Source organism: Telmatherina bonti (genome assembly GCF_933228915.1).
Source record: "Telmatherina bonti genome assembly, chromosome: 14".
NCBI classification, from domain to species: domain Eukaryota; kingdom Metazoa; phylum Chordata; class Actinopteri; order Atheriniformes; family Telmatherinidae; genus Telmatherina; species Telmatherina bonti.
In genome coordinates, this window is record NC_136612.1 from 11,161,492 (window position 1) to 11,187,993 (window position 26,502).

General features: G+C 38.9%; 1 protein-coding gene across 1 annotated transcript in view; it reads right to left on the reverse strand.

Moving 5' to 3' along the window:
• Window positions 1-1,479: 1,479 nt before the first annotated feature.
• The window catches only part of LOC306765262 (growth hormone secretagogue receptor type 1-like), a gene marked incomplete at both ends in the record, with an annotated part of 39,945 nt that continues 14,922 nt past the window's right edge, over window positions 1,480-26,502 (reverse strand). The window contains 2 exons of the mRNA XM_079252669.1: window positions 1,480-1,497; window positions 3,487-3,564. Of these exons, the coding sequence (XP_079108795.1) occupies window positions 1,480-1,497; window positions 3,487-3,564 (96 nt within the window). The remainder of the gene's footprint in view (window positions 1,498-3,486; window positions 3,565-26,502) is intronic.

Here is a 26,502-nt window from a genome sequence, read left to right on the forward strand (position 1 = left end):
AATTCTTTATTATGGTGAGCCTTTTGCTTTATTTATTCTGCTTTGTTATTAATCCAAAATGGAAATGAACCCTTTAAAGGCCCAGCCCATCAAAACAGTAAATAAATAACAGGTTTTTATTTGCCCATTTAACAAAATGTAACAAAAAAACATTAATTTGAAGGGGATATTTACCATTTATTACCATGTGACATGTGAAATTAATATAGTGTATTTTTCTGCTTCCTGGTATCTACTTGGAGGCAGAAGATGAGCAACACATTGTGTTTAAGATTTTGAGCAAAGTTTTTGCTGTGAAGTTGTGCAAAATGTCTGTATGTTAACGTCACACTGGGCTCTACAGGTTTAGAGATGGTGTGAAGTAGGTGACCCCTGGATTAAAAAAAAAAAAAACAGGCAAGGGATCTGAAATGTTGGGCTTAACGTTTACTTTAGATTTATTTATTTGTTTATTTATTCATTCATTCATTTATTTGTTTATTCATTCATTTATTTATTTGTTTATTTATTCATTCATTAATTTATTTATTCATTTATCTCTCTGCATCTTGGAAAACTCAGAAAAGTGACACAAAAGCGTAGGATGTTCTTCTGTTTTTAAATAATATAAATGCAGCATTTTACCAGATAAAACATGGACAGAGAAATATGTGACCAAAACAAAGTTTTATTCATTAATCTGCAACATTATGAACTTTACCGCACATCTGTAAAGTGAATGAAACATGTTTTTCTTGTTTTGTTTTGTTTTTTTTCCCATAAACAATGAAAACGGTGTTTCAAACATAGTCAGAATAAATAAACTGCCATGTTGCTGCAGCTTTCCAGCCCAACATTGATCTTCAACAGTAGCAACACAAAGTATCAGATCCCAGCTGTAAATGCTGGGGCTCAAAATAAATCATATTTATTTTTATTTCATGTGAACACATACAATGAATGACATCTACAGGAAATTATAAAAGGAGAGGTGGTGAAGTGCTTTAGTTTGCTTTTTTGTCTTTTCAGTGTTTTAGACCGTTTTTCTGGTCACTGTGTCTTGTTGATCAACAACGCCGGACTGAACAGGGTTGTGTCATTTAAATGGAGTTTTTAACTGGGTTTTAGAGTTTTTTGTTCTTGTTTTTCTTCTTCAGTAGGATTCAGATTCCCACTCATCTTCCATGTCTGAAAAAACAGAAAAACAGAAAATAGTCTGATCAATAAGAAGGTATTTCCATAAGAGAAGATCAGATTATTGACCAGTTTGGCTGCCGTCAAGCATGCAAAAGCAGATTTTATAATCACACACACAAAAAGGACACATCGGCTTTTGCATTACCTCCTCCTAAACTTCTTCTGCCCATGAGTCCAACAAACATCTCTCCTTTGTTGTTATTTCCTGATAAAGAAGAAACATAAAACAAAGGATATTTTATAAGAAGCAGAAACACTAAACAAGTTTCTGGTAATGTTTTTACTCACTTTTCCTGCCCAGTCTCACAGGTTGAGACGCACCTGAAACAAATAAGGAGGAACATTTTCATCATTATTAATATTAAAACAATTACAATACGAGGAAATAAATGTTTCAGTAAAACAAAGAGCAACAAATCAGCTTCAAACTCCCCATAAAGTACAATTCTACTGTTATTTATTGGTTTGTTTACCTGGGCTTCTTCCCATCAGGCCGTGGAACTGCTGTGCTTTGGAACGCTTTATTAGATCTGCAAGCCGGATAGTTATTCCTCTCTCTAGTGGGTAGCCCTACACACACACACACACACACACACACACACACACACACACACACACAGCAGAGGTGATCGTTTAGGCAGTCTACAGGGCTGAATGAGGCGGTTTATCCCTCATGCAAATGATCCCTGCTGTCTGCTGGGTCTGTCCATGGTGCTGAACGTAGAAGGTTTCTCTCTCGCAGGTTGGGATCTATTGAGCTCGTGCAGATAAATCGATGAGGTTGATGATGCATTTCATTACCTGCAGCTGTTTTATAAAACGTCTCAGTCCTATCCATTTAAAGCTCAGATAACATTGTTTCTATTCGTTGCACAGGGAAGACTTTTCTGTCATAAAAACAGCAAAGAAAATAATAATTAATCACGGTAGAAAAGCTACTATACTCTCCCAGATCCCTTTACATTTAGGTTACGTTCATTTCGCAAACGCTAAGCTGATTTTTGCCGTGTAGCTGGTAGGAGGTTGATTCTTTATTCCTGTGAAGCAGTCAGATGTAGTGACAGTGAGAGCAGATGCTTCCGCTTCACGTATCCGTGTTGTGAGTTTTTTTTTCAGCTTCTCGCAGATCGGCGACTTTTCTCCATAAAGAGATACTTCAGCTGCACGTCGCGCGAACTTCTTTCGCTCGAGTTTCGCGTCAGGCGAAGTCCGTCCGCCCCGAATCCCAACTTCACTTTCAACAACACTGATGTTGTGGTTTGGTTGTGTTCACTGCTGTAGCCTATGGTGCGAACAATGAGCCTCTTTATTTTTGGGACTTTTTTTTTTTTAGTCAACTTCCCTAATTGTGTTCATTTGGTTGTAGAGAAAGGGGAACTTTATTAGGTTAGGTAACAGATTTAAAAAAAAAAAAAAAAAAAAAAAGTCCAAAATTGTTATGTGTTGCTTCATATCTGTTTATGAGCTGCAATAGGAAAATTTTAAGAAACTTTACATAAATGCTAAAGTTAGTTTCTTATTTGCAGCTTGACCATAAAAATATCAGATAAAGTCCAACTTAAAAACATCCAAATTGTGATTTTTTTTTAAAAATCATTCAGAGTGACTTTATTAAAACATGTCTTGTTCTAAACAAACATACTTTCTCCACTAAATCATGCTTTAACAACACACGTAGATTCTTCCAAACACACTGTATGACTTGAGAAACCGTGATTTTAAAATGGAAAAAAATATTTAATGATTTTTTAAACAAAAATAATGTAAATGTATTATAATATTAATAACCATTTCACAAATCAGAAACGTCATAATGCTAAAGAATCCAATAAAATGATGCTCATTTGCATATTACTAACCGGATAAAGGTAACAATTCAGAAACAGCGTGGAAATGAATGTCTTCTACGCTAAGATCTACCATCCTGCAGATCTACACCTGACTCAAACCAATGGTTCATTGACAGGAGTTGACAAGTTGTTGGACAAAGTTTTCATTTAATCAGGTGTGTACCGCTGGAAGGTAGATTCTGAGGATCTGCGATGGTCACTCCTGTCATTTGTGAACTGCATCAGTCGTCATGGTCTTATAAAAACAGCCTATCTGGCTTTTGCATTGTCTATAAAGCGAGTCGGGATCACTTCAGTGATTTTTTTTTTTTAAGAACATTTACTGAAATTAGAGGAAAAACTAGCCTTAAAAGGATGTGTTCATGTGATTTTTTTTTTCTTCGAAAAGCAAAGCATCTGATTGCTCCCTTCCCAATTAAGTTCATGCAAATACTCTGCGCAAATACGCCCTGCGGTTTACCTGCCACTTTTCCAGCGTCCACACCTCTCCGCCTTCACCGTCCTCCCCGGAAAGAGGAGTCCCCAACGCGCCGAAAATCTGCACGAACACGACCACCAGGAGCACAGCCGCACATTTCACAGCCTCCATGATCCCTTGTCAGCAGCAGGAATCACAGCAGCGGTGAGTGATCAGAAATAAGCCTGATATGTCAGCACGCAGAGGCTCACTAACTTCAGCCTCTAAAAAATGCTTCTTCTTGAGTTTGTGCTTTAATTCCACGCAGAAGCTCCCCTCGTGCTCTTTTAAACTCCTTCTAAGCCCTCCCCTCACATGCACCCTGCAGGCCAGAGTCTTTTCTCCTCCTTTGTCTGACTCATGGGGCTTTGGCAATGAGTAAACACCCTGTCTGAAGCAAACCATCCAAACTGGGAAGGACAGACGTGTTGATTTGTTTCTTTGGCTGATATGAGACACGTTTTGAGTCATCAGATGCATGATACAATATTCAGTACGCCAATCTGTATCATGATTAGCTCTGACAGGTTAGATTTTTCTTGTCTTCCAACCTGAGCCGATCACCATCATGTTCCATGTCATCTTTAGGGTTTATTGTCACCTTCTTCTGTTGCGATCTGATTATCAGGCTGTGATGTACCTTTGCTATTCAGGATTTGTTTTGTGTGACTGAAGGTGGGTGCCACAGTCACCTGATTCATAAATACTACTTACAATAATCAGTTCTTCACTAAAATCTGGGATTTTTTGTATCGGCGTGACTCACACACATCTACGGCGGAGGCCCCCAGAGTCCTGCTCTTCTGTCCTTTATCTTCTGTTTCTTACGTTAATCCCCTTCCTAGTGTTTCGTCTGTGTGTGTTTTTTCTGCATTTCTTTAGTTTTTTTCAGGGACAGTGCGCATAAATCAGCGTCACTATAAATGCCCAAATGGTTCCATGTTGACTGATGCCTCTTGGCCAGCACGACTGCAGCTAATGTGATAGTGTGGAAGGAGGCAGTAAAACAAAAAAAAGAGAAAGATTTGAGCAGCGATGCAAGAAGCATGCCAAGGAAAACATAAAGATTTGATATAAAACACCATAAAAAACATTAGAACAGGATGTTCCAGTTTTAAAAGCTAAAATCCCACAACTTCCACTCCTTTATTCCTTTTTTCTAACACTTTTAGCTGGAGTTAAGACATAAATGCAGAATAAAAACAAGTTAAGCAGACAAAAAACATACAGAACATTCTTAAAGGTAGAGTATATAAGATTTTCAATATTTAAAAAAAATAAATAAATAAAAAAAATAAAAAAATAACTACAATCATAATTAGAAAGTTTTTTTAAAACATGTAGGTTCCAGTCTGTCCATATTTGATGTGTTATTAAATTTAAGTTTAATTAATGACAAAGACCCTTCTTGAATGTTTGCCTACCAGTAAAAAAGAAAGTGCTTTTTGTCATTTGTCATTAATTAAACTTGTAATTTAATAACGCATCAAATATGGACAGACTGGAACCTACATGTTCAAAAAACTTTCTAATTATGATTGTAGTTATTTTATTAGTTTTTTTTTTTTTTTTTAAATATTGAAAATCTTACATACTCCACCTTTAATATAAGTGAAATGCATGTATCTGAATAGAAAGTTTCAGAATAAACTTTTCCCATCAAACAAAATCCACATAATCCCTCAATATTCACCAGTTTTGTTAAAATGTGCTTTTAGGTTCATTTAGATGATTTCTGATAAAGGAGGTGAAATCACATCAGAGAAATTGATAAATCTGTTTTTTGTCTTATTTTTTTTCAAGCATCGCCGTTGTTTGTTGTGTTTTCTGGTTTACTTTGCTCCTCAGTGTATATTTGCCGTGTGGTTTCTGTCAGATCATCTTCATCGCTGCCAGATAATCACTGTTTCCCTGTTTTTGTTGTTGTAAGTTTATTATTAGTCTTCATGAAACCAGGTGTCATTGCGCTCGCCTGCCTCGTCAGTCTGCTTCTGGGTCCACTTCTTCCTTCAAACTGTGGCTTTTTTCCTCATATTTGACCCTTTCCTTTGTAAAGGAAACTGACAGTGGAAATGTTTTCACTGATGTAAAAAGTCCATTTTGTCCCCGACAGTGAGCGCGCTCAGATCAGTCACTGACTCTTAACCTTTTGGATGATAAGAGCTTTTCTGAGCATCTTTACGAGACTTAAACCCCCTCACAGGTTTGTTTCCCTGGATTAAGGGCGTTAGCGAGATTAAGGAAGTTAAATCGGAGCTCCGTAAAGATACAAACACACATGAAGTGGTTTGTTCCTGCAGATGCAACATCTTGGCTGATACCTGGTCAGGAAAGCTCGGCGTGCATATGCCAAACAGATAATGAAGACGTGATCAACGACGTGCAGTCTGCGCTGTTGTTTTAAAGGCTGAGGAAGGGATCATGCATGGAGAGCCAAACTGATGACAGACTTTTTAGAGGCAGATTAAAAGACAACGTGTGAAAATGTGTTGGTCCTAGTCAGTTGATGTGATTGTAAATAAATCATCCCATCATGTCGACATGAAGCATCACACAGTTTCTGCACATCATGATGAGAATCTCCCGTTCCACCACGTCCCAAAGCTGCTCTGCTGGATGTAGATCTGGTGACTGTGGAGGCGTTGGAGGACAGTGAACTCATCGTCATGGTGGAGATGATGTGAGCTTTGTGACATGGTGCATCATCCTGCTGGAAGTTTCCATCAGAAGATGCTACACTGTGCTCAGAAAGGGATGGACATGGTCAGCTGCAATTACAGTGGTGGTTAAACCATGTCATGCTGGTACTAAGGGGACCAAAGTGGGACAAGAAAACCTCCCCCCACCATCACACCACCACCAGCCTGAAGCGTTGATCCTGACGGCAGGATGGATCCATGTTGTCATGATGTTTTCAGCAGATTCTGATCCTACCATGTGAATGTGGAGCTGAACTGGAGACTCATCAGACCAGTTTCTCCATCTTCTATTGTCCAGTTCTGGTGAGTCTGTGTGAATTGTAGCCTCAGTTTCCTGTTCTTACTGACAGGAGGGAACCCGGTGTGGTCTTCTGCTGCTGGAGAACATCTGCTTCCAGGCTGGACGGGTTGGGTGCTCAGACATGATGTTCTGCAGATCTGGGTTGGAACCAGTTCTTACTGATCTTCCTGTTGTCTTTCTATCATCTCCAACCAGTCTGACCATTCTCCTCTGACCTCTGATTCTCTGTAAACTGGTGAGATGGTTGTCTATGAAAATCTGCAAAATTTTTGCAACAACCATGTTGAACGTCACTTAACCCTTTCCTGCATAGTGGCCATATAGTGGACACCTATTTACAAGCATTTTTCTTGCATATTCATGAATGAGGATGGTATGTTTGTAAATAAACCACTTCAGTGGATGTTAGTGACTCATCCAATACGTTTCCACTCACTGTAGAATAAATAAATATATGATATCAATGAAAATAATATAATTACACACGTTTACCATTGTGAGAAATAGGAAAAGGAAATGATACAGCTAGATTTTATACAAGACTTACATAATTATGCTTATATATTTCTTTACAGATATTTTATATAATACATTAGAATAAATAATAAATCATCATAAATTCTAAATATTACTAATAAACAAAACAGTATCCTTGCATATGTCTGTAGAGGTAAAATACTGTCCTTAAAAAAATAAGGTTTCATTGTGTTTTATTAATTCATGCATGAAAGGGTTAAATCTCTTTTCTTCATCATCCTGATGCTCAGTTTAGCGAGTCGTCTTCATCACGTCTACATGACTGAACGTGTTGAGTTGCTGCCATATGATTGGCTATATAGATATTTGTGTTAACAAGTGGATGAACAGGTGAATCTAACGAAACATATCTTGTCCTTTTCTCATCTTTTTAACCACTAAAACATATTTTACATTAATCTTGGACTCCACCCTTGATGTTCAATTCAATTCAATTCAATTCAGTTCAATTCAACTTTATTTATATAGCATCAAATCACAGCAATACCATCTTTACGCTTTACAGACAGGAAAAAAACATAATGAAAGCCAATTCATATCAGCCTACATAAGGAAACCAACAGATTGAGTTGTTCTAATGTGATGATAACTCTGATGATGAGGACTCCGGTAAAAGGAAGATAATTAGTCTGAGATCTTCATTTGTCTTTTGTGTCCTGTTAGTTTAAACAGGATCCTGAATCAAACATTAAACACCCAGAGCTGCCATTTTATTCCTCTATGGTCCTGATTGGGGTCAGCAGCTGACCCTCAGTCTGACCTTAAACAATTGAATGACTGACCAGTCACTCAGCCATTTCTGTATGGATGTGTAACAGTTACTAATGTCTTTACATTATTCGCTCTTTCGATAAAGACTTCCTCAGTCAGACTGCCTGCAATTATTCTCTTTTCAATCAGCATCTATTGAGATGTTGCACTTCGAAGTCATCTCACTCATTGCATGTATACTAATATCAGAGGCCGAGAAGACTGTCAGGAAACAGCTGCAGCAAGATAAATCTGATTTCTTCTCCAGTGTCCCCCATCATAGCGAACATCTACATGGAGGAGGTAGAAAGCAGACCACTGAGCTCCGACAGGGGAAAGCACCCAGTCACTGGTGCAGATATGTGGACGTTTTCACAGAACTCATCAACTTAGTAGACAGAATCAGAATATTCATCAGATAAGTTGAGTGAGGGTGCCGGGGTTGGGTATAAAAGGGGCTGTGACGTCTTGGTTTGGCGACCTGTCCATGGTATACCTGCATCTCACCCAATGATTGCTGGGATAGACTCCAGATTCCTTCCAAATAAAAGAATGAATAAAAAATTAAAGAATGAATATATATATATACGTATGATATGCACCCAAGCGGCAACCTCCGGCGGTTAAAAGTGAAGCCTATGTGGAAGAGCATAAAACTGCAGTTCCCCCATCATCCACTAGAGGCTGCAAAGCAGAGCAAATCTCCATAGACTCCCATGTTAAAAAGACCAACTTCATATCAGAAATAAACATGTTTACAGCCTGGTTCAAAAATCCATTTTAGGTTTAATAGGTCAGGTTTACCTTCATGACAACTGTGTGGGGAGTGAATTTTTTTCTAACTTGCCCGTTTAAAAGTAATTTAATCTGGAAGTTCAGCATATTTAGGGGCGGGTCCTTTTGATTGACAGGTACCAATCTCTGGCTTTAAGTGAGAAGAACGTAGAACAACCGCGGTTTTTAGCTGGTTAACAACGTGACTTAGCTTTAGCCCGCTTACCTCCGTTAGCTGGTTAGCTCCCGTTATCTTGGGGTTAGCTCGGTTAGCTCTTAGCTACAGAAAGCTCGGAGTTCGCTCGATGTCAATCATCCACCATGACGCTCATGGCTGCCCTCTCAGCTCCACCTCTTTGTCCATATTTGTATTTTCCGGGCGAGACGACACGCATGCCTCTGCCAAGATGGCGACGGTAGGAACCGCCCACCGAGCTTCAGTTCAGCTCTTCAGAAACCTATAGGTGACGTCACGGAGGCTCCACCCATCTCTTTATATACAATCGATGTATGCAACACATTAAATGTCCTGTGAACAAGGACCTCACCTACATCTGCCACATAAACAGAAAAAGTTAACATATTTTGAGATGTTATGGATGTTAACATAGGTAGTTGATAACGATCTGATGCTGTTAATCGAAAACACCAATTATATGATGTCTCATAAATAAACAACACAGCCGGATTGTCTCGTTTTTTTAAAGCCTCATCTTCTGTGTCGCCCAAAAAACGTTTGCATGTGGACGAAAGGTGCAAACATGGAGAGTAAACTCCGTGATACCAGTGTGTTTTTGGTATTCCCCTAAACTTCTCCACACTGTCGTTTTCCAGTGAAGTCGAGGAATAAAGCTGAGAAAAGACAATAGGATGCCTCCTTTTACTATTCAAATGTCTGCCTACCTGTCTCTCTCCCTCTCTTCTGACGGGTGTGGCTGGGACTGTTGCCATGGGAACTGATTATAGATTAATGGCTCGTTAGCAGCTGCTTATACAACATTCATTCTCTACCAGTTTGGCTCTTTCTGATGGTGTTTAGGACACTTTTGGGGAGCGTGTCTCTCTGTGACAAGTTTTGCCTTTGAGTAACACCTGTTGTATGTCATTTTTTTAGTGTTTGAAAATCACCAGTATCACACACTCACTGCTTAGTTTCTCTACTTGCATCTATCATAGGGTGGTGAAAGTGAACCTTTGTGAAACACTGAATCACTTTGACTCATCTGCATCAAAGCGTTGCTTAAAATGATTTGATCCAGTCAAAGAGTGACAGCTGCTGGCTGTGCATGTATGATGTATTTGAGAGGAAGTGATGATATGGCTTCATTACTTCACAGGTGTCGTGGCCAGGAGATATATTGGGCCAGGATTTAACCAGCGCTGCATCATCTTAAACCTTTCTAATGACTTTTGGTTCTAAATAATTAAATTAAGACAAAAAACTCCTTTTTGGGTCTTTTCCTGCCGCGTACTACCAGATACCAAGAGCTTGCTGCTATCGGACCATCTTGATCAAAGGTACTAAACAACTGCACTAATTTACTTCTTTATTTTTCTTGTCGAGAGAGTTAGCGACGCTTCTCGTAGGTCAGTCTGTCAGTGACAGGGAGGACAGGAGGTACATGGGGTTAATGAAAAAATGAGCTGAAATGATCAACTGCGATTGGTGAGTTAATTGCCGTAGAAACAGAGCAGATGAGATCTCAGCTACTGACAATGTTGTTAATCTGACATCTTTTGTCTTTATCTGCTCAAATCGGGAACGGCTGTAGAGATAAAAGCAAGCAAATATGAGATATATGAAAATAAATAAGCAAAATAAGGGGAAATGTCTATGATTAGATAAATAATAAACTGATTATAACAATTGACCTTTTGCTAAACCCCGCCCACAACCAGTTATTGTCCAATCACACGTCATTAGCATGTCTGATTGTGTAAGCTAGGTCTGACAGTCCACAATATAGTGAAGGTGCACCTATGGATTGTATAAATTGGACTGCAGGTATCTCTGAAAACACAACTGGTGTGGATAAAACAGTGTGGAAGGCCACACTCGCAGCTGAATGTCTCAAAAATAAACAAGCATGCGTATGTCTGCTCAATGGAAAGGCAAGTGTTGTCCTGCTCTAAAGGTGATGACATCGCTAAATTTTTTATTAAGGTTATGATAAATATTCATTTATATTAGCCCTTTAGCTAACTTTGGTGAATCTTTGCTGTTCAATGTTACATTCGGTCTTGATGCTGGGAAACTTCTAACGTTATGTTTGGTCAGTTTAACTAGCAACACAAAAGTAGCTAGCCAACTAGCATACAACATTCGCTTCTTAACAAGTAGTTTGAACTTACTTTGTTTGCATTTTTCATTTGGCATTTTGTGATTGGAAAGCCTATTCCTTGGTACCCTAACCAAACACTTTCTGTACCGGCGTAGTATCTCTTCCCTGCCTATTTTAAACCCTTTTGCTTCAGTAAAACACACCGGTATACCAGCTATCAACATCATGACATTTGCTAGCACTCCATCGGCTACAGAAAGCTTGACAGGTGTAGCAACAGTAACAAAGGGACGGGGTTTTTGCAAACGGCCAATTAAAGTTGTAATCTAATATGAAATATAAAGTAAATTTGATTTCTGCCTGCACTCTCAAAAATAGAGGTACAAGATAAGGACATTTCTGTGCCTATAGGTACATTTTAAAGAAATGTTCTCTCAAAAGTACAATACTGGTCTTTAAGAGACCAGAAGCACACCTTCAGAGTACGAAAAAGGGTTAAAAGTGACAAAGTACAAATTTGTACCAGTTCAACCATAAGGATACCTGCAGCATTGAAAAATGTGATGTTAATGGCTGTAATGTTACAAACTAGAGCAGAGTTGAGTGATGACAGTAGTACTACTTAACAGTCATTTACTACACCAGACAATGAAGGTCAGATGCTACAAACTAAGTGTATGTCTGGTCAGTATTTTGAGTTTTTGAAGATTATTTCTAGATTAAAGATAATATTGCTAATTGGCATGGACCAGGCCTAATCCTGTGAAAACATAAAAAACATAACTTGAAAAGGTGAGGTTGAACTTGATAAGGTACAAAAATAGACCAGAACTGAAGGGTACACAAGCTGGTACCTCTATTTTTGAGTGTGTGCTTATAGTTGGTTCTGCCCACGTTGACAACACCACTTCTGTAGCCTTCTGCCAGTCTACTAACCATCTTCCACTTGCTGCACTTCTCCAGTGTACTTCAACTTCTGCTTGACTGCCTCTCCAGTAAGCAGGTTCTTCTATTCTCACCACAGTGAGATAAAACTTTAACCTTTTCAGTCCAAGTTTGGTTGAGTTCAAGTCCTAGTTTTCCTAGGTCATTACAAAAATATCAGAAGAAAACTGCCAAGATGTTTTTTCCATCAACAATTAGGATTATTATTCCCTGTATGTCTTTATTCACTGCTGCACGAATACTTTGGACCAGATCACAAGTTTTATCAGCCAATTAGCTTCACAGTCATCACATCTGGGCATTTTTTAGCGTCTGCATCCTCTTCATAAAATGTAGACAATTTGGACAGGTATATATCATCATACATGTAGGCAGCTGGTGAGATACACTACATTTTTGTTAAAAAATTATTCATACATGGGGAGCCAAAACGCGCGTCTCTCTCTGGAATAGTGTGATATTACTTTTCCTTTACAGGAATCTTACAGTGTTTGCATGATATCACAAAAACTGTGACTTTCTGTCCCATAGGAATGAATGGGATTCTGCTGAAAGGAGCCAAAAACAGCCTACCTTGGAAACTTAGGATGCATTAACATCAACATAGTCTGCTAGACTTGGTCCAACTGGGGACTCGGCTCAGTTGTAGGGGAGTGTATACATTTAGACTAAGATCGCACTCACGGTGCACTTTAGTCAAATAAGCCAAACCACTAGAATAATATATCCCTATTTCCACCAGAGGTGGCGCTGTGCTAGTATTTAGCAAAAGAAAGGACAAGACCCGCATCTTTACTCCTCCTGCGAGCTAAACATTGAGACAAAACTATCATTGTTTTGGGTTTTTAATTTTGTCTAATGCAAGTATACCGCAGAAATACATTGCAACAATGGACCCAGTATAAACAACAGACAAGACAGAGGACCCTCAACACCATCGCTTTGTATATACCCACAATGCAAAGCCACGTCAAATGCAGTAGTCCGCTTGAAACAAGCTCAGACCTGCGTTCGTTGGCAGGCCGAGACCGCTTCTTTAGTCCGAATGAGAATTCACAAATCCCCAAATGAAGCAAACTTTCCAACCAAACGGACTCAGATTCAAATCAAAAAGGCTGATGTGAATGTGCCCTTAAAGCTCAGGCCTACTTTCACATAGAAACACCACTCAAAGTTTAAATTGATCATCAAAGATAAAACCCTAACTGATTGAAAGGAAATATTTCTATTTATTTCATATGTGACACAATCACAGGTTACGTTTTAGGAAAAATTGCCCAAATTCCCTTTGCACTCTTGGTCTGGGTTAAGAAACTATTTGGAGTCTTTCTCAAACCAGCACTCCTCTGACCAAGAGTTTCACTTTACACACATAAATTACATTTCAACGTGAAGGAATTTAGGTTGGCTTCAAACCAACATGGGTGTGAAAGAGCTGCAACTTACAGGTTTTAAGTTAAGTGGCTCCAACCATCAAAAAGTCTGTTTTTTCTTCCATTAACCCCCATTCAAAACTTCCAGACCACAACACTACTCTCATGTGTTTTAAACTAGCCACCATTTAAATTCTATTTACATCAAAGTGGAATAAATTACATCCATGTATTCCTCCAGCCCTTCTACCCGTGACAGTTTAGGAATTTTCTTGATAGGCCTTTTAGTTTGCAAACAGCGCTTGGTGTTTAACCATCATTATTACAAATAGTCGTGTAAAAGCTGCTTTATTGTGACATGGTTATTACACATGTATATATAACTGAGCTGCATTGGCACCTGTCAAGGTTTCTACAGATGTTTTTTTGTTTAATTTAATACCAGAATTATTAAGTGTGACATCTTAAAGGTCAGCTGTGATAATACTCTCAGGGCCAGAATCATGCAGAGGAGAGAAAACTCTGGAGAAACTGACCCTGAATCTGACAAAACAGCATTTTGTATTCAGATTCAGTCCATCAGGAGTAAAGTTTCACATCTAATTCCTCCACAGGTGCTTACGTTTGAGGGGTAATTTAGGAATCAGCATCTAAATGAAGTTCCAAGGAGATATATCAGGGAAGATTAACCAGCGTTTTAACTATGTCTTTTTCCCAGATGAAAACAATAAGCATTAATATGAGATGCAATGGATTGCATCTGTGTCGCAAATGGACTTTTGTCACTCACATTGCTGCCTGCGCTCTGTCTCCGCCAGATGTGCTTTCAAATCTGCCCGAGCTGCATATTAATGGTGACATTAACTCTGGGGATTCAACTCACAATGCAGCCATTATCATCTGTGATGCTACCTGGATAAAAGCCCCAGAAAAACAAAAGAAAAAAAGACTTTTGGGCTTAAGAAGAAGAGAAATCAGCTCTGTTAAACACCAAGAGAGCCGTTTAGTCTAATTAAAATTGTAAACATCCCACTCACTCTGAGGAAAAGCAGAGAAAATGATTTTAAATGTTTTCTCTCTAATCTTTTTGCTTTAATTGCAAACTAGTGGAGTGGATTGAGCAGCAGGGCCACATTGCATCTTCTGTGTTCCCACAGACAGAAAGCAAATTACACAAAGGGATGCTGTGACGACAAAAGACCATTTCTTGTGTTGGTGATTTGTGGCTTGTCAAAATGTAAATCATCGCAGGTGACGAAGGGCAGCTTGTGGTCGAGCTGCAGATCCAATCAGCCATCATTCATCACAAAGACTCATCTTGTCTCTTCTTCATCCCCGACCTGATTCAGCTTCGATGTCTCTTTGTCTGAAAGTTCACATGCGAACTGAAATGAGGGCGGACCTCAGCGCCGCATTGGCTCAGAGGACAGTAAAATGGGAATGGATTTGTGTGGTAAAACTGCACCATTCAACAGTTCCTGCCTCTGTGTGTTTCTGCAAAAAAAACTTCTTTCTTCTACATAGATGCTTTGTCTTTCTTCTGCTTTTTTAAAAAAAAGTAAAACAGATCAATCGGTTTCACAGTCAAAGTGGTTTGATGGGGTCTGAGTCAGGGACGCTCTGCTACAGTTCTCTGTTAGGAATCAGGACGGTGGTCAGATAATGGATTATTTTAATGGATTATTACTACAGGAACAGATTGTTCTCTATTCAGATACTAAATGCATTTCATGTTTGAACAAAGCTGAATATTTGGTCCAATTTTATGCATGAAAACTAAGGGAGGAGCTCATGAGTTGATGGAAATACTTCCGTATATGTCATGCTGTGTTGAACTGTGGGGCGGCGCCCACAGGACAACTCTGAAGGACATTATTCCATTACAACAACGTGCCATACGCTTGATAAATAATGTTGCTTATTATAATCACACTCATCCATTATTTATTAAATCAAAACTCATGAAATCTGATGATTTAGTTTGATATAAGACGATACAAGTTATGTTTAAAGCCAAACAAAATGTTCTTCCAGAAGGTGTTCAGAATTACTTTAAGCTTCAGCAGACTAAATATAACTTTAGAGACACTTGTAAATTTATTGTTCCAACATCTAGAACAGGGCTTAAACAGAGATGCTGGTCCTTTCAGGGGTTCAACTGTGGAATAAACTCAGTAATGAGGGAAAAAATTGTAATTCTTTATTTCTATTTAAAAAGATTATTTATCAGTTTATTTTGGAGAGATATGTAACTTTATAAATGATTTTTCTTTATAAAGTCACACATTGTGTATGTAATGCATCTGCTTTGTTATTTGTATAATTTAAGGTAACTCGACTTGTAAGTGTACATTATTAGGCAAACAAGCTTTGCTTCTGCCTATTTTGTTTTTGTTTTACTTGATTGTTTTTTTTTGGAAATGGACAAACTGATTGTGACTGATACAAACTAAACAAAATAAACTATCTAACTAACTAACTATGGAAGGGAAAGAGGAGCATGTAGTGCAGATATATGAACTATGTAAAAATCAGAAGGACATTAGTTTCCAGTGCTTGTTTTTCCCAGCATGGGGTCACTTGGTTCTGTTTTATGCCCACTCAGCCCACCTACATTCCTTACAGGGCTCAGACAGCCCACATGGAACTGAAACCACATGAGACCTGGAAAATTCGCCCATCTCAAGCCCACTCAGTGCCCACACAGCCCAGGTTTAACCCTTGTGGGTCCCACGTGAACATGCTGGCTGGGATGGGGGTAGCTCAGGAGGAAGAGGAGTTGTCTTCCAACTGGAAGGTTGGTGGACTGGTTCCAGGTTTCCCATTAGGAACACATGTAAACATGACTATTGCCCCTCCAGTTTGCCTGTTGGGGTGTGTGTGAAAGGGTGACAGTGACATGTAGCGCGAAGTGTTTAACTGCATTTACCATTTTACACACGAGTCCTGTGCAACTCGCTAAACTGGGCTCCAGCTGAAACCAGTCAGACCAACTGAAACTAGGGATGGGAAAATCGAATCGAAAATCAGGATTTTTTGTTTCACAATTTAAAAATCAATTTTTTTTTTGTTGAAAAATCGTTCATTTTTCAATTAAATAAAATGAATCTACTTTAAAATTTTTGTCATTTTTATTGTTTTTATTGATCTTTTTTACTCGTCTTCTTGGGCGTTAGAGCAGCAGAATGACGGTCTGGCTGCTGTGTCGTTTTTTTCCTGACTGAAATCAAGAAAAATTACTAGCAAAAAAAAAAAGGTTTAAAATTTTTTTGTTTTTGTTTTTAATCTGCAAAATTCAGCAATATCGAAGAATTTTACGAATTGCAATTTAAATCGAATCGGCACCCAAAAAATCTTAATCGAATCCAATCAGGAAAAAAGTATTTCGTCGCAGCCCTAATTGAAACCCATATGGGCAAACGCTGGAGAGGCCAGTTTGGAAACTGGGGACAAACCCATGTGGGACTGTCCCACATGGACATGCTGGGAGGGGACTGGAACCTGTCCAGCATCATGACAGCAGCGTGTTGTCCTGAGGAGGAGCTCTTTGGATATGAGGCTCCTCTTGATTCACAATTTCTTTATTTATTTTATTATTTATATCATAAATATGTTGTTTGTGAGTGTTATTACTGCTTATTACTGCTGGACCGGGGGAGGGAGGGAGACAGCAGAGGAAAAGGACAAGGGACAAACAGGGGGGAAGTGGGGAGAGGGGGTTCAAGTGAAGGATAGCTGCCTCGCTTTGAGACATTTAGACTGATACCGAAGGCTATTTTAGACATTTAGACAGTAGATCAGTGCTTGCAGGGTTAGCATCCATGACGCCATGCAGGTCCCTCTGTGCTCAGGTGAATCATGGAGGCAGTGAAACAGAAGAAACAGCTCTGTCTGCCAAACACGGTGGTTTGCAGACTTCCTCAGAATTACAAGGAACTTCTTGTCATGCATAGAGGTGAATAAACAAACATGCTTTGCTCTATTAAATGTTTCACTGAAGCATCATGAAATTTGTGGTGGTGATTTGTTGGAAGTGGTGATAATTTACAGAAGCCGGCGCCATGGCGATGACAACGTTTTAATATCATTTTTAAATTTGCAACAAACTTATTTACATTGTCTTTATATATATATATGTATGTATGTACAGTTGCACTCATATGTCTTCATCCCCTTTCATTAAAGAAAAGGCTGAACAGTCACTCAAATAACTGGAGACTTAAAAAAGGAACAATAACTAAAAATTTGCGAAAAACATAATTTAATAATATAAGACATTGTTTTTTTTATTTAACTGAGTTGAAGAAAGAAAAAATAACCAAATTGGTCCTGGACAAATTAGAGCACTTTTCTGTTGAACAGTGGGACAAAATACCCGTCAACAGGTGCAGAGGTCTGTAATAACTAAATGCAATAAATTCTTTGTTTGCTTTTTTAAAAAAAATATTTCTATTGAACCAGAATTAGAAAATAATGTAATGATTTTAATAAATTTATATATATCTTTATTATCTATTATTTATACTATTTATCTATTTTTTGTTAATAATTTATTTAACATTTAACTGTATTTTAATTTATTTTTATCAAATCTTTTTGTTATTTTTTTCCTGTATTTATTTAGTTTTGGTTGTTTTTTTTTTACAACTTAAAAAAACAACTTAGATAAATCCAGGTGTTCAGGGTGCAACGCCCTCTCTTCCTTCCCTCCACTGGCCTGCTATCACACACACCTGTGCTCATCATCTTCACCTGTTCACACCAGTACATCAGTCCCAGTCAGCCTTCAGTCTTTGCTGCTCTCCAGCCAGCACGCACCACTCGTCTCCATCTCTCCCCGACCCGACCTGGAGGGACTTTCTAACCTTTTTTCTTGCTGTTTCAGCAACATCTTTGTTATTTGTAGAGAAAGCTGCCACTACTCGCACCTGCATCCTCCGTCTGCGTTCTCTCTGACGTGGCAAGGGGTTCATGTTGAATGTAGAGCACTTTGATTTGTCTTGTACACAAAATTAATTTTAAAGATTGTATGTATTGTTAAAGGTGGAGTATGTAAGATCTGCAATATTTTTTTAAATAAATTGAAATAAAATAACTACAATCATAATTAGAAAGTTTTTTGAACATGTAGGTTCCGGTCTGTCCATATTTGATGCGTTATTAAATTACAAGTTTAATTAATGACAAATGACAAAAAGCCCTTTTTTTTTTTTTTTTTTTTTTTTTTTTTACTGGTAGGCAAACATTTAAGAAGCATTTTTGTCATTAATTAAACTTTAATTTAATAACACATCAAATATGGACAGACTGGAACCTACATGTTTAAACAAACTATGTAATTATGTTTGTAGTTGTGTTTTTTTTTTAGTTAATTTATTTTGAAAATATTGAAAATCTTTCATACTCCACCTTTAACGACACAACTTTATAGAAACAAATAAAATAAAGTACAACAAAAAAAATGAAATGACAACATGGGGAAAATACAGCAAAAGAAGTAAATACTTTTGCAAGACAGCATGTATGAACTCATTCTTTAAATGTATATCTTTTTATTTATTTATTAGAGTAAAACTTTGGGTTGGAGATTGAACTTACAGAAAAATAAGAAAAGAGTCCAGCAGGTCGGGAACTGTAGACCTGAATGTTGCATTGTGGTGCTGATGTTGTTTTTCTGCTCATCTATAAGCCACATAACTAGAGATTTATTAAAAAGGAAATGTCCTCCAGCACATAAGCTGCCTTTGAGACTTTACACCAGCTCACAAGCTTGAATCCATAGCGCTTTAATTTGCTCCATATGTTACAGGTCTCTGCTGAAATCCCTCCTCCTGAGCAGCACCACTGCAGGTGATGAATTCTCGTAGTAAATCCGACTGGATGTTTGGCTTCACCTTATTATTAGACTGATCAATCATTTGCTGCAGGGAAGCCTGGCTTGCTGTGGGCTCAGACGGCCTCTGCAGGGTGTCTTCAAACATATGAAATTGTGTTGTTTGAAATGCTCTTTAATAGTCTTTGCTTATGATTGACTGCATGAGGAAACTTGTGCTTTATCTAATGGAGCACGTCTTCATGCGTCCATTAAACGTAGCTTTAATGCAGAATCAGTCCAGTAAAAGCTGTGCATTGGGTTTATGTCAGAAGCAGAGATGCATGGCGCTAATTTCCTCCTCGCTGCATGGTTTGGAGAACTTCCATGAAACATGCGCAGCTTGTTGATTATTCTCTAAACTCTTCTGTTAGTGTTATGGCTACAGAAAAGCCACACAGGCAGGAAGTAAATAAAGTAATTAAATTGTTTTATTTTTAACTCCGTACAGTTTAAAGACTTTTTATGTAACTTTCTGACCTTAAAACTCTGCGTCCCGGACTTGTTCGATGTCACAGTGACATCTGTCATGTGCTGGGTAGCAGCGTCCCGAGGCTGAGAAACCGACACCATACAACTTTTACATCCAGGACGCGCTGTGACGTTTCACTTCGCGGTAAAATAAGGAACGGGCTGTTTTAAACATGCAACATCGCTGATTCAGCAAAGACGTGCAAGAAGATGAAAAGAGAGAAAGAGAATAAGATCATCTTCTGCTGGCTGGAGAGAGCTAACAGGTCAGGTAGGATGCTGAATCAGCCGTTGATAGGGCGGCGCCTGGTGGGAAAATGGCTGAAGTTCTGCAGTGTCTTTAACATTTTGTAAAATACTCTCAGGCCTACGACTTCACTTGTTAAATACATGAACACAACGTGCTCCTGTAAATTCTGCTTGTTGTTTCTATGTCTAAACTTTCCACATAAAACTATTGTTACATTCCATAACTTCTTATGCAATCTGACTGCGTGATCTCCACTAGACCATCAGTTGACTGCCTTGTTTCCACCCTACAACTGGCTGCACTGCTCCTTCTGGGATTCGCTGCCTCCTCATCGTCTTCAGATGGGCCAGCTCATCAGCCCTAATTAAGAAGCAGGCTGGCAATCATTCAGGGCAGCTGAGTGGTTTTGTGGTGTAGTACGGATTTGTACTTTGTAACTTTGTGTTTGTGAGCCCAGAAGGGGTGTTTTGTAACCTGTCTGAAATAACAGTGGTTTTGTTGTTAATAGTTTGTCACCCTTCTTGTTGTTCAGAGTGTGCCTGTTCAGCCTTTATTCCTGCCTGTTTGTCACGAGCAACAACATTCATGCCCACAAATAAACACCTTTTTCTTTAAAAAGAACTCATTTGTGGGTTTAATGCGTACAAACCTCTCCCCCTTTCACTGGTGAGCTGGGGGTTTGTAATAACCGTAACGGCTAAATATTTGTATGTAATCTTTGTTTTGGTATCAAAACAAAGATTACAATATATATATATATATATATATATATATATATATGAACAATGAAACAATGAAAATTTTTCTTTTTTTTAAAAAAAAAAGAAATAATTAAAAAAACAAAAAAAACAATGAAAATGTCGATTTGCTAGATTAGCCTCCGTCAGTCTAGTGGATGAATACTTCAAATCTAATAAAGAGGGTGTACCGTACTGTGGCAATGTCATCCACCACATTCTCTGCCCTCTTTTCCTGTAGAGGGACTGACATAAATACCACTGGAGACCAGAAAACCTCACAGAAAGAACAGAAAGAAACAACTCTATTTGTCAGGCTTAATGGATTTCTGATAAAAGTTTCATTGCTTCTGACCCGCAAAGCTCCACTCAGGCACATCAGGAAGAGTTGTACATGTCAGATATTTAGACGACAGTACCACCTAGTGTTGGAGAACCCATGTTACATTCTTTAAATGGACTAGTTACATGGAAGACTTCAGGGCTTGTTCTGACTATGTTTAGGCTTTTTTTTGGGGTAAAATGATTGAAAAGTTGACACCCACAGTCTTCAGGGAACATAACAGCAACAATGCCATCACAAAAAAGTTAGATAATTGCACAGTACCTTTACAAAATATGAGAGAGCTCATTCGAATTTATTCAGTTAATCACACAAGTGTGTTGAGAAGATTTCACAGGTGTCTGTAATTTACTGCAGTCATCACGCATTGGTGATCAGATACACAGAAGGAAACTGGAGGAGCACTAAAATTAGTCAAAGTTGCACTTAAGTTGTGGTGATTGGACGTTAAGAACTCATGAGGACCTGGCTGAATTAGCATTTTCTTGTGATTGAACCGTGGGGAACTCCTGGAGGGACTGGTAAAGGGAGCAATAATTATGCTTGACACTCAAGATGCTAGCATTTCACCTACACTACAACACAGTTACCAGTGGGTACGATGCATAGACTGTATACAAAAAGGTGGACGGAGCCTCTGTGACGTCATCCATAGGTTTCTGAAGAGCTGAATTGAAGCTCGGTGGGCGGTTCTTACCATCGCCATCTTGGCAGTGTCATGCGTGTCGTCTCGCCCAGAAAATACAAATATGGGCAAAGAGGTGGAGCTGAGAGGGGGGCTGTGAGCGTCATGGCGGATGATTGACATCGAGCGAATTCTGAGCTTTCTGTTGCAAAAAGCTAATCGAGCTAACCCGGCGATAACGGGAGCTAACCAGCTAACGGAGGTAAGCGGGCTAAAGCTAAGTCACGTTGTTAACCGGCTAAAAACCGCGGATATTCTACGTTCTTCTGACTTGAAGCGGGAGATTGGTACCTGTCAATCAAAAGGACACGCCCCTAAATATGCCGGACTTCGAGATTAAATTACTTTTAAACGGGCAAGTTAGAAAAAAATTTCACTCCCCCCACAGTTGTCATGAACGTAAACCTGACCTATTAAACCAAAAATGGATTTTTGAACCAGGCTGTAAACATGTTTATTTCTGCCGTGAAGTTGGTCTTTTTAATATGGGAGTCTATGGGGATTTGCTCTGTTTTGCAGCCCCTAGCGTATGAAGGGGGAACTGCAGTTTTATGCACTTCCACATAGACTTCACTTTTAACTGCCGGAGGTTACCGCTTGGTACGATGGTATTTTCTGAGGGTTCAGTATGGAGACAAGCTTGCGAGAGGGTATTGATGTTGGTGTAATCTTCTGGTAATCTGCCGAATCCCCTTCCCCTTGGTTACTCTTAAATCCACTTCACTAGCTTTTCACCCCAATGATTAGTTGATACGCATCAATCGACTTATCCAGATGAGCATTGATCCATTGTACATTGGACGGTCCAAGCTCAGATTTAGGATGAGCAGTGTGGTTTCAGTGGACCAGAGGACCAGCTTGGAGGGAGCATTGGAGTTTGCCCAACCAGTCCACACATATTTTGAAGACCTTGAGAAGATGTTTGACTGTGTCCCCCAGAAAGTCTTGTTGGATGGGGGGGTTGTGTTTCGTACTGGAATTCCTTGTATGAGCTGTTCAGTTCCTGTACGACTGTTGTGAGAGCTTCATCCGGATTGCCGGCAGTAAGTCGGATTTGTTCCCAGTGAGAGTTGGACTCCACTGGGACTTGTAACAGACTCTGTTTATAACTTTTCTTGGACTTTGTAGGTACAGTCAAGGCATCGAGAGGGTCCGGTTTGGTGGCCTCAGGATTGAGTGTCTGCTTTTTGCAGATGATGTGGTTTTGTTGGTTTCATCCAGTGGAGTGGCTGGAATGAGAATTAGCCCCTCCAAATCCTAAATGATCCTCAGCTGGAAAAAGTATAGTGTGTCATCTCTGGGTCAGTAATAAAGTCCTGCTCCAAGTAAAGGAGTTAAAGAATCTCTCGGTCTTCTTCACAAGTGAGGATATACTGTAAATGGAGCGGAAGATCAGCAGGAGGATTCGTGGGACATCTGCAGTGAGCGGACTCTGCATCAGTCTGTTGTGGTGCAGAAAGCACAGAGCCAAAAGGCAAATCTCTCAATTTACTGGTTGATCCTTGTTCCTGCCAATAACTATGGTCACCTGCTGTACAAGCAGCCAATATGAGTTTCCTCTGGATGTCTGGGCTCCTCCTTACAGGTTGGGTTAGAAGCTAATCCATCCAGATCGGAGTAGAGTCGTTGCTCCTCCACATCAAGACAAGCGTCTGGTTAGGATACCGTCTGGTGAGGTGTTTCTGGCATGTCCCATCGGGGAAGACTCCATGGAAGATCAAGGACATGTTGGAGAGAACACATCAGGATCCCACTGAACAAGATGGAAGATGTGGCTGGGGAGAGGAAGTAGAAGAGAATGGACGGACGGACAGACGGATGGATGGATGGGCGGATGGATGGACGGATAGATGGCTGGATCGACAGAAGGACGGCTGGATGGTTGGACGGACGGACGGATGGATGGATGGACTGATGTATGGATGAAAGGATGGATGAATGGATGGAAGGATGGATGGACGGATGGATGGATGGATGAATGGATGGATAAATGGATCGATTGATGGACGGATGGATGAATGGATGGATGGATCGATGGATGACTGGACGCACGGATGGACGGATGGATGTCTGGGTGGACAGAAGGATGGATGGATGGATAGATAATGGATGGATGGATGGACGGACAAATGGATGGATGACTGGACGCATGGACGGATGGACGAATGGATGGATGGATGGATGGATGGATGGATGGATGGACGCACGGCTGGACGGATGGATGTCTGGACGGACAGAAGGATGGATGGATGGATAGATAATGGATGGATAATGGATGGATGGATGGATGACACACACACACACACACACACACACACACACACACACACATCCAAGTGCCAGTCAGGCAATTCAGTTTGAAAAAGTGCCACTGGAAAACATCTCCCTGCCTTTAAACATTAACACTGGTATGTTTAAGAGAAATAAATGACAAAAAGCATTTTAATGTATTTGTTGAACTGACCTTCATTTCATGTGCATAGAAGGCAAAGTGGACGATAAACAAACATAGTATGAAAAGAAACATGTAACAAGATAAACAGCAAAGACCTACCGCTGATATTATGGATTAGCTATAATGCCAGCTACTTTCTCAGTCCTCCAACACATAAAAAGACAAAAGATGTGATTAAGTTCAATATATTTCCAATATGACAAATTACACAGTTATTAGAAAACCTTATAGCAGAAAAGCCTGGATTACAAACATAATCAGATCAGTTTCCCTTTAGCCCAAGGCCAGTCTGTCCACTAACCTTCAGGTTACCCGCTCAGGACCGTTTCCTGCTGACAAACATGGGAGAAAACAAACCACCCCTGCAGAGGAGCTACGCTCTAGACCATGAATCAAATATAGGCATTTATAGTAGTATTTGACACGTCAGAACATGTAATGTTTTATGTCTATATATAATACGTAAACACATCAGCCCCTATGAAACCACATGAATCTTGGTGATAGTGCTGTACCTTTCGTCTCAGTAAGGGTAAATGTGCAGCTGTGATTACTTTAATCACATCTTTTAAAACTATCTGTGTAAATATTATGTTAAGTGCTTTGGTTTTCATGGTTATATAATGACTTAGTGATAAATGTACTGTGCATGTGCTAGCTTCTCTTAGTGTTTCCTTTGTGTTATCTAACAAACATCACCTTGTACAAGCAACACTAGGTGTTATATTCTTGATAGAAAAATCTTCTCTATGATACTGTATATATCAGTGTTTTATCCTTCAGCAGTTCTAGCTGTACCCTTACTGGCATGCTGAGTAGACATTATGCAGTGGTAAAAGATTATTTCATTATTTATAAGAGAAAAAGCCTTGTTTTGGGTATAACTCAAAGTAATAATCCCTCTCATGTAGTCGTCTAAACTTTCAATATATGAAACATCATATAGCAAACAGGGGAAATAGGTTTTCTTTCCACATTGTAAATGATGAAGAAATAAAATTAAATCACTCACATTAAAAAACAACCAGTAGATGACAATGATCAGAAGCAAACAATTAAGCATTTATCAAAGCAAATACAGTAACAGTAACAACAATAACAATAACAATTTTTTTTTTTTTTTTTAAATTAGAAGATTAACAAAAAAGAGTCTTCAGTTTAGCCTTGAAGGTATTTATGGAGGCTGAGTCTTTGTCTTTGAAATAGGAAGGTTGTTCGAAACGCTTCAACAGCTACAACAGAAAACACTTTTTCACTCTTCTACATGCAGGAATAGATACTCAGGTGATTTGTAGATCTAAGGCATCTAGTGGTGTTGTACAGATGAGATGTTGTGTAGATGAGATCAGCAGTGTAATAGGAAGCTGAACCTTTCAGGGCTTTAAAATCTACAAAACAATCTTAAAACTCAATGCAATATTTTCCTGGAAGCCACACGAGGAAGGTGGGATGCTGTCTCTTTTCTCTGTTGTGAGTCTACAACAGCACTTTGAGATTTCTGCAGACTGAGAATTCCCTGAATAAAGAGAGTTACATAAATCAATACAAGGAAAACCATGTTGATCATTTTCATGCTAATTGTCTATATAATTAATTACATTTGCTTATTTGTTATAAACCACAAAAGCAACTATTATACTGGTTCAGCTGTATCAAAGATTGATTTATGCCACATCTCATTCTATGTTAAGCATGTAAAATAGTATATTTAAGGTTTGTTGTGCAATTTTTAATGATTAATTCCTATATCTTGTAGTTGATGAGTCAGTTATGTAATCTGTTGAACTTTAACTCGTAAAAAATCTTTAAAATAAAATGATCTCCACACTGTAATGCTTCAGCATCTGCAACGGTTCAGGTTAGGAAAAGGATTAATGTTGTTAAACACCTTTTTAATCATACAAAAAGGTAAATTAAAATGTTAGTTGATGCATAGTAGTACAACATCACGTCTGCAGAGTTTGCAAAACTTGTAAAAACATGTTTTGGATTGAAGCTACAATGAAAACAGCCTCGAGTTATAAGCAGCCATAGATTCTGGAAATAATACAGTATTAAACAAACTGAAGCAGTTCAGAGTGTCTGTTTCACGTTATTGGTAGTATAATTAATGAAAGATTTTTTTTCTTGGCTCAACATTAAGATTCATAAACGCAGATGAAACTGCTCACTTACACTGATTAGTAAGTTATGTTTATACTGTACTGAATTGCTGCTGTCAGCTGCAAATAAACCTCATATGAGTTTGTTTCAGTGGCACAAAATTTGTAACAGTGCTACGGTGACTTTGTGTTGGAATTTTAATATCAGGTGACAGGGATAAAATTTTTACAATAACGTACCAAATCAGAACATGGCACAGTCAGAGAAGCCACCATTACCCTGTCCAGGGCACAGTCAGCATGTTCAGAGTGCAGTTGAAAAAACAAACAAACAAAACCAAAACAAAATAGTGTACTGTAAAATCTCAAACCAAACCAAAAGCAGAAATGTAGCAGCTAGCTTAAAAGAACTTTAGCAAGTCATTGTCAAAGTTACAGGGAAT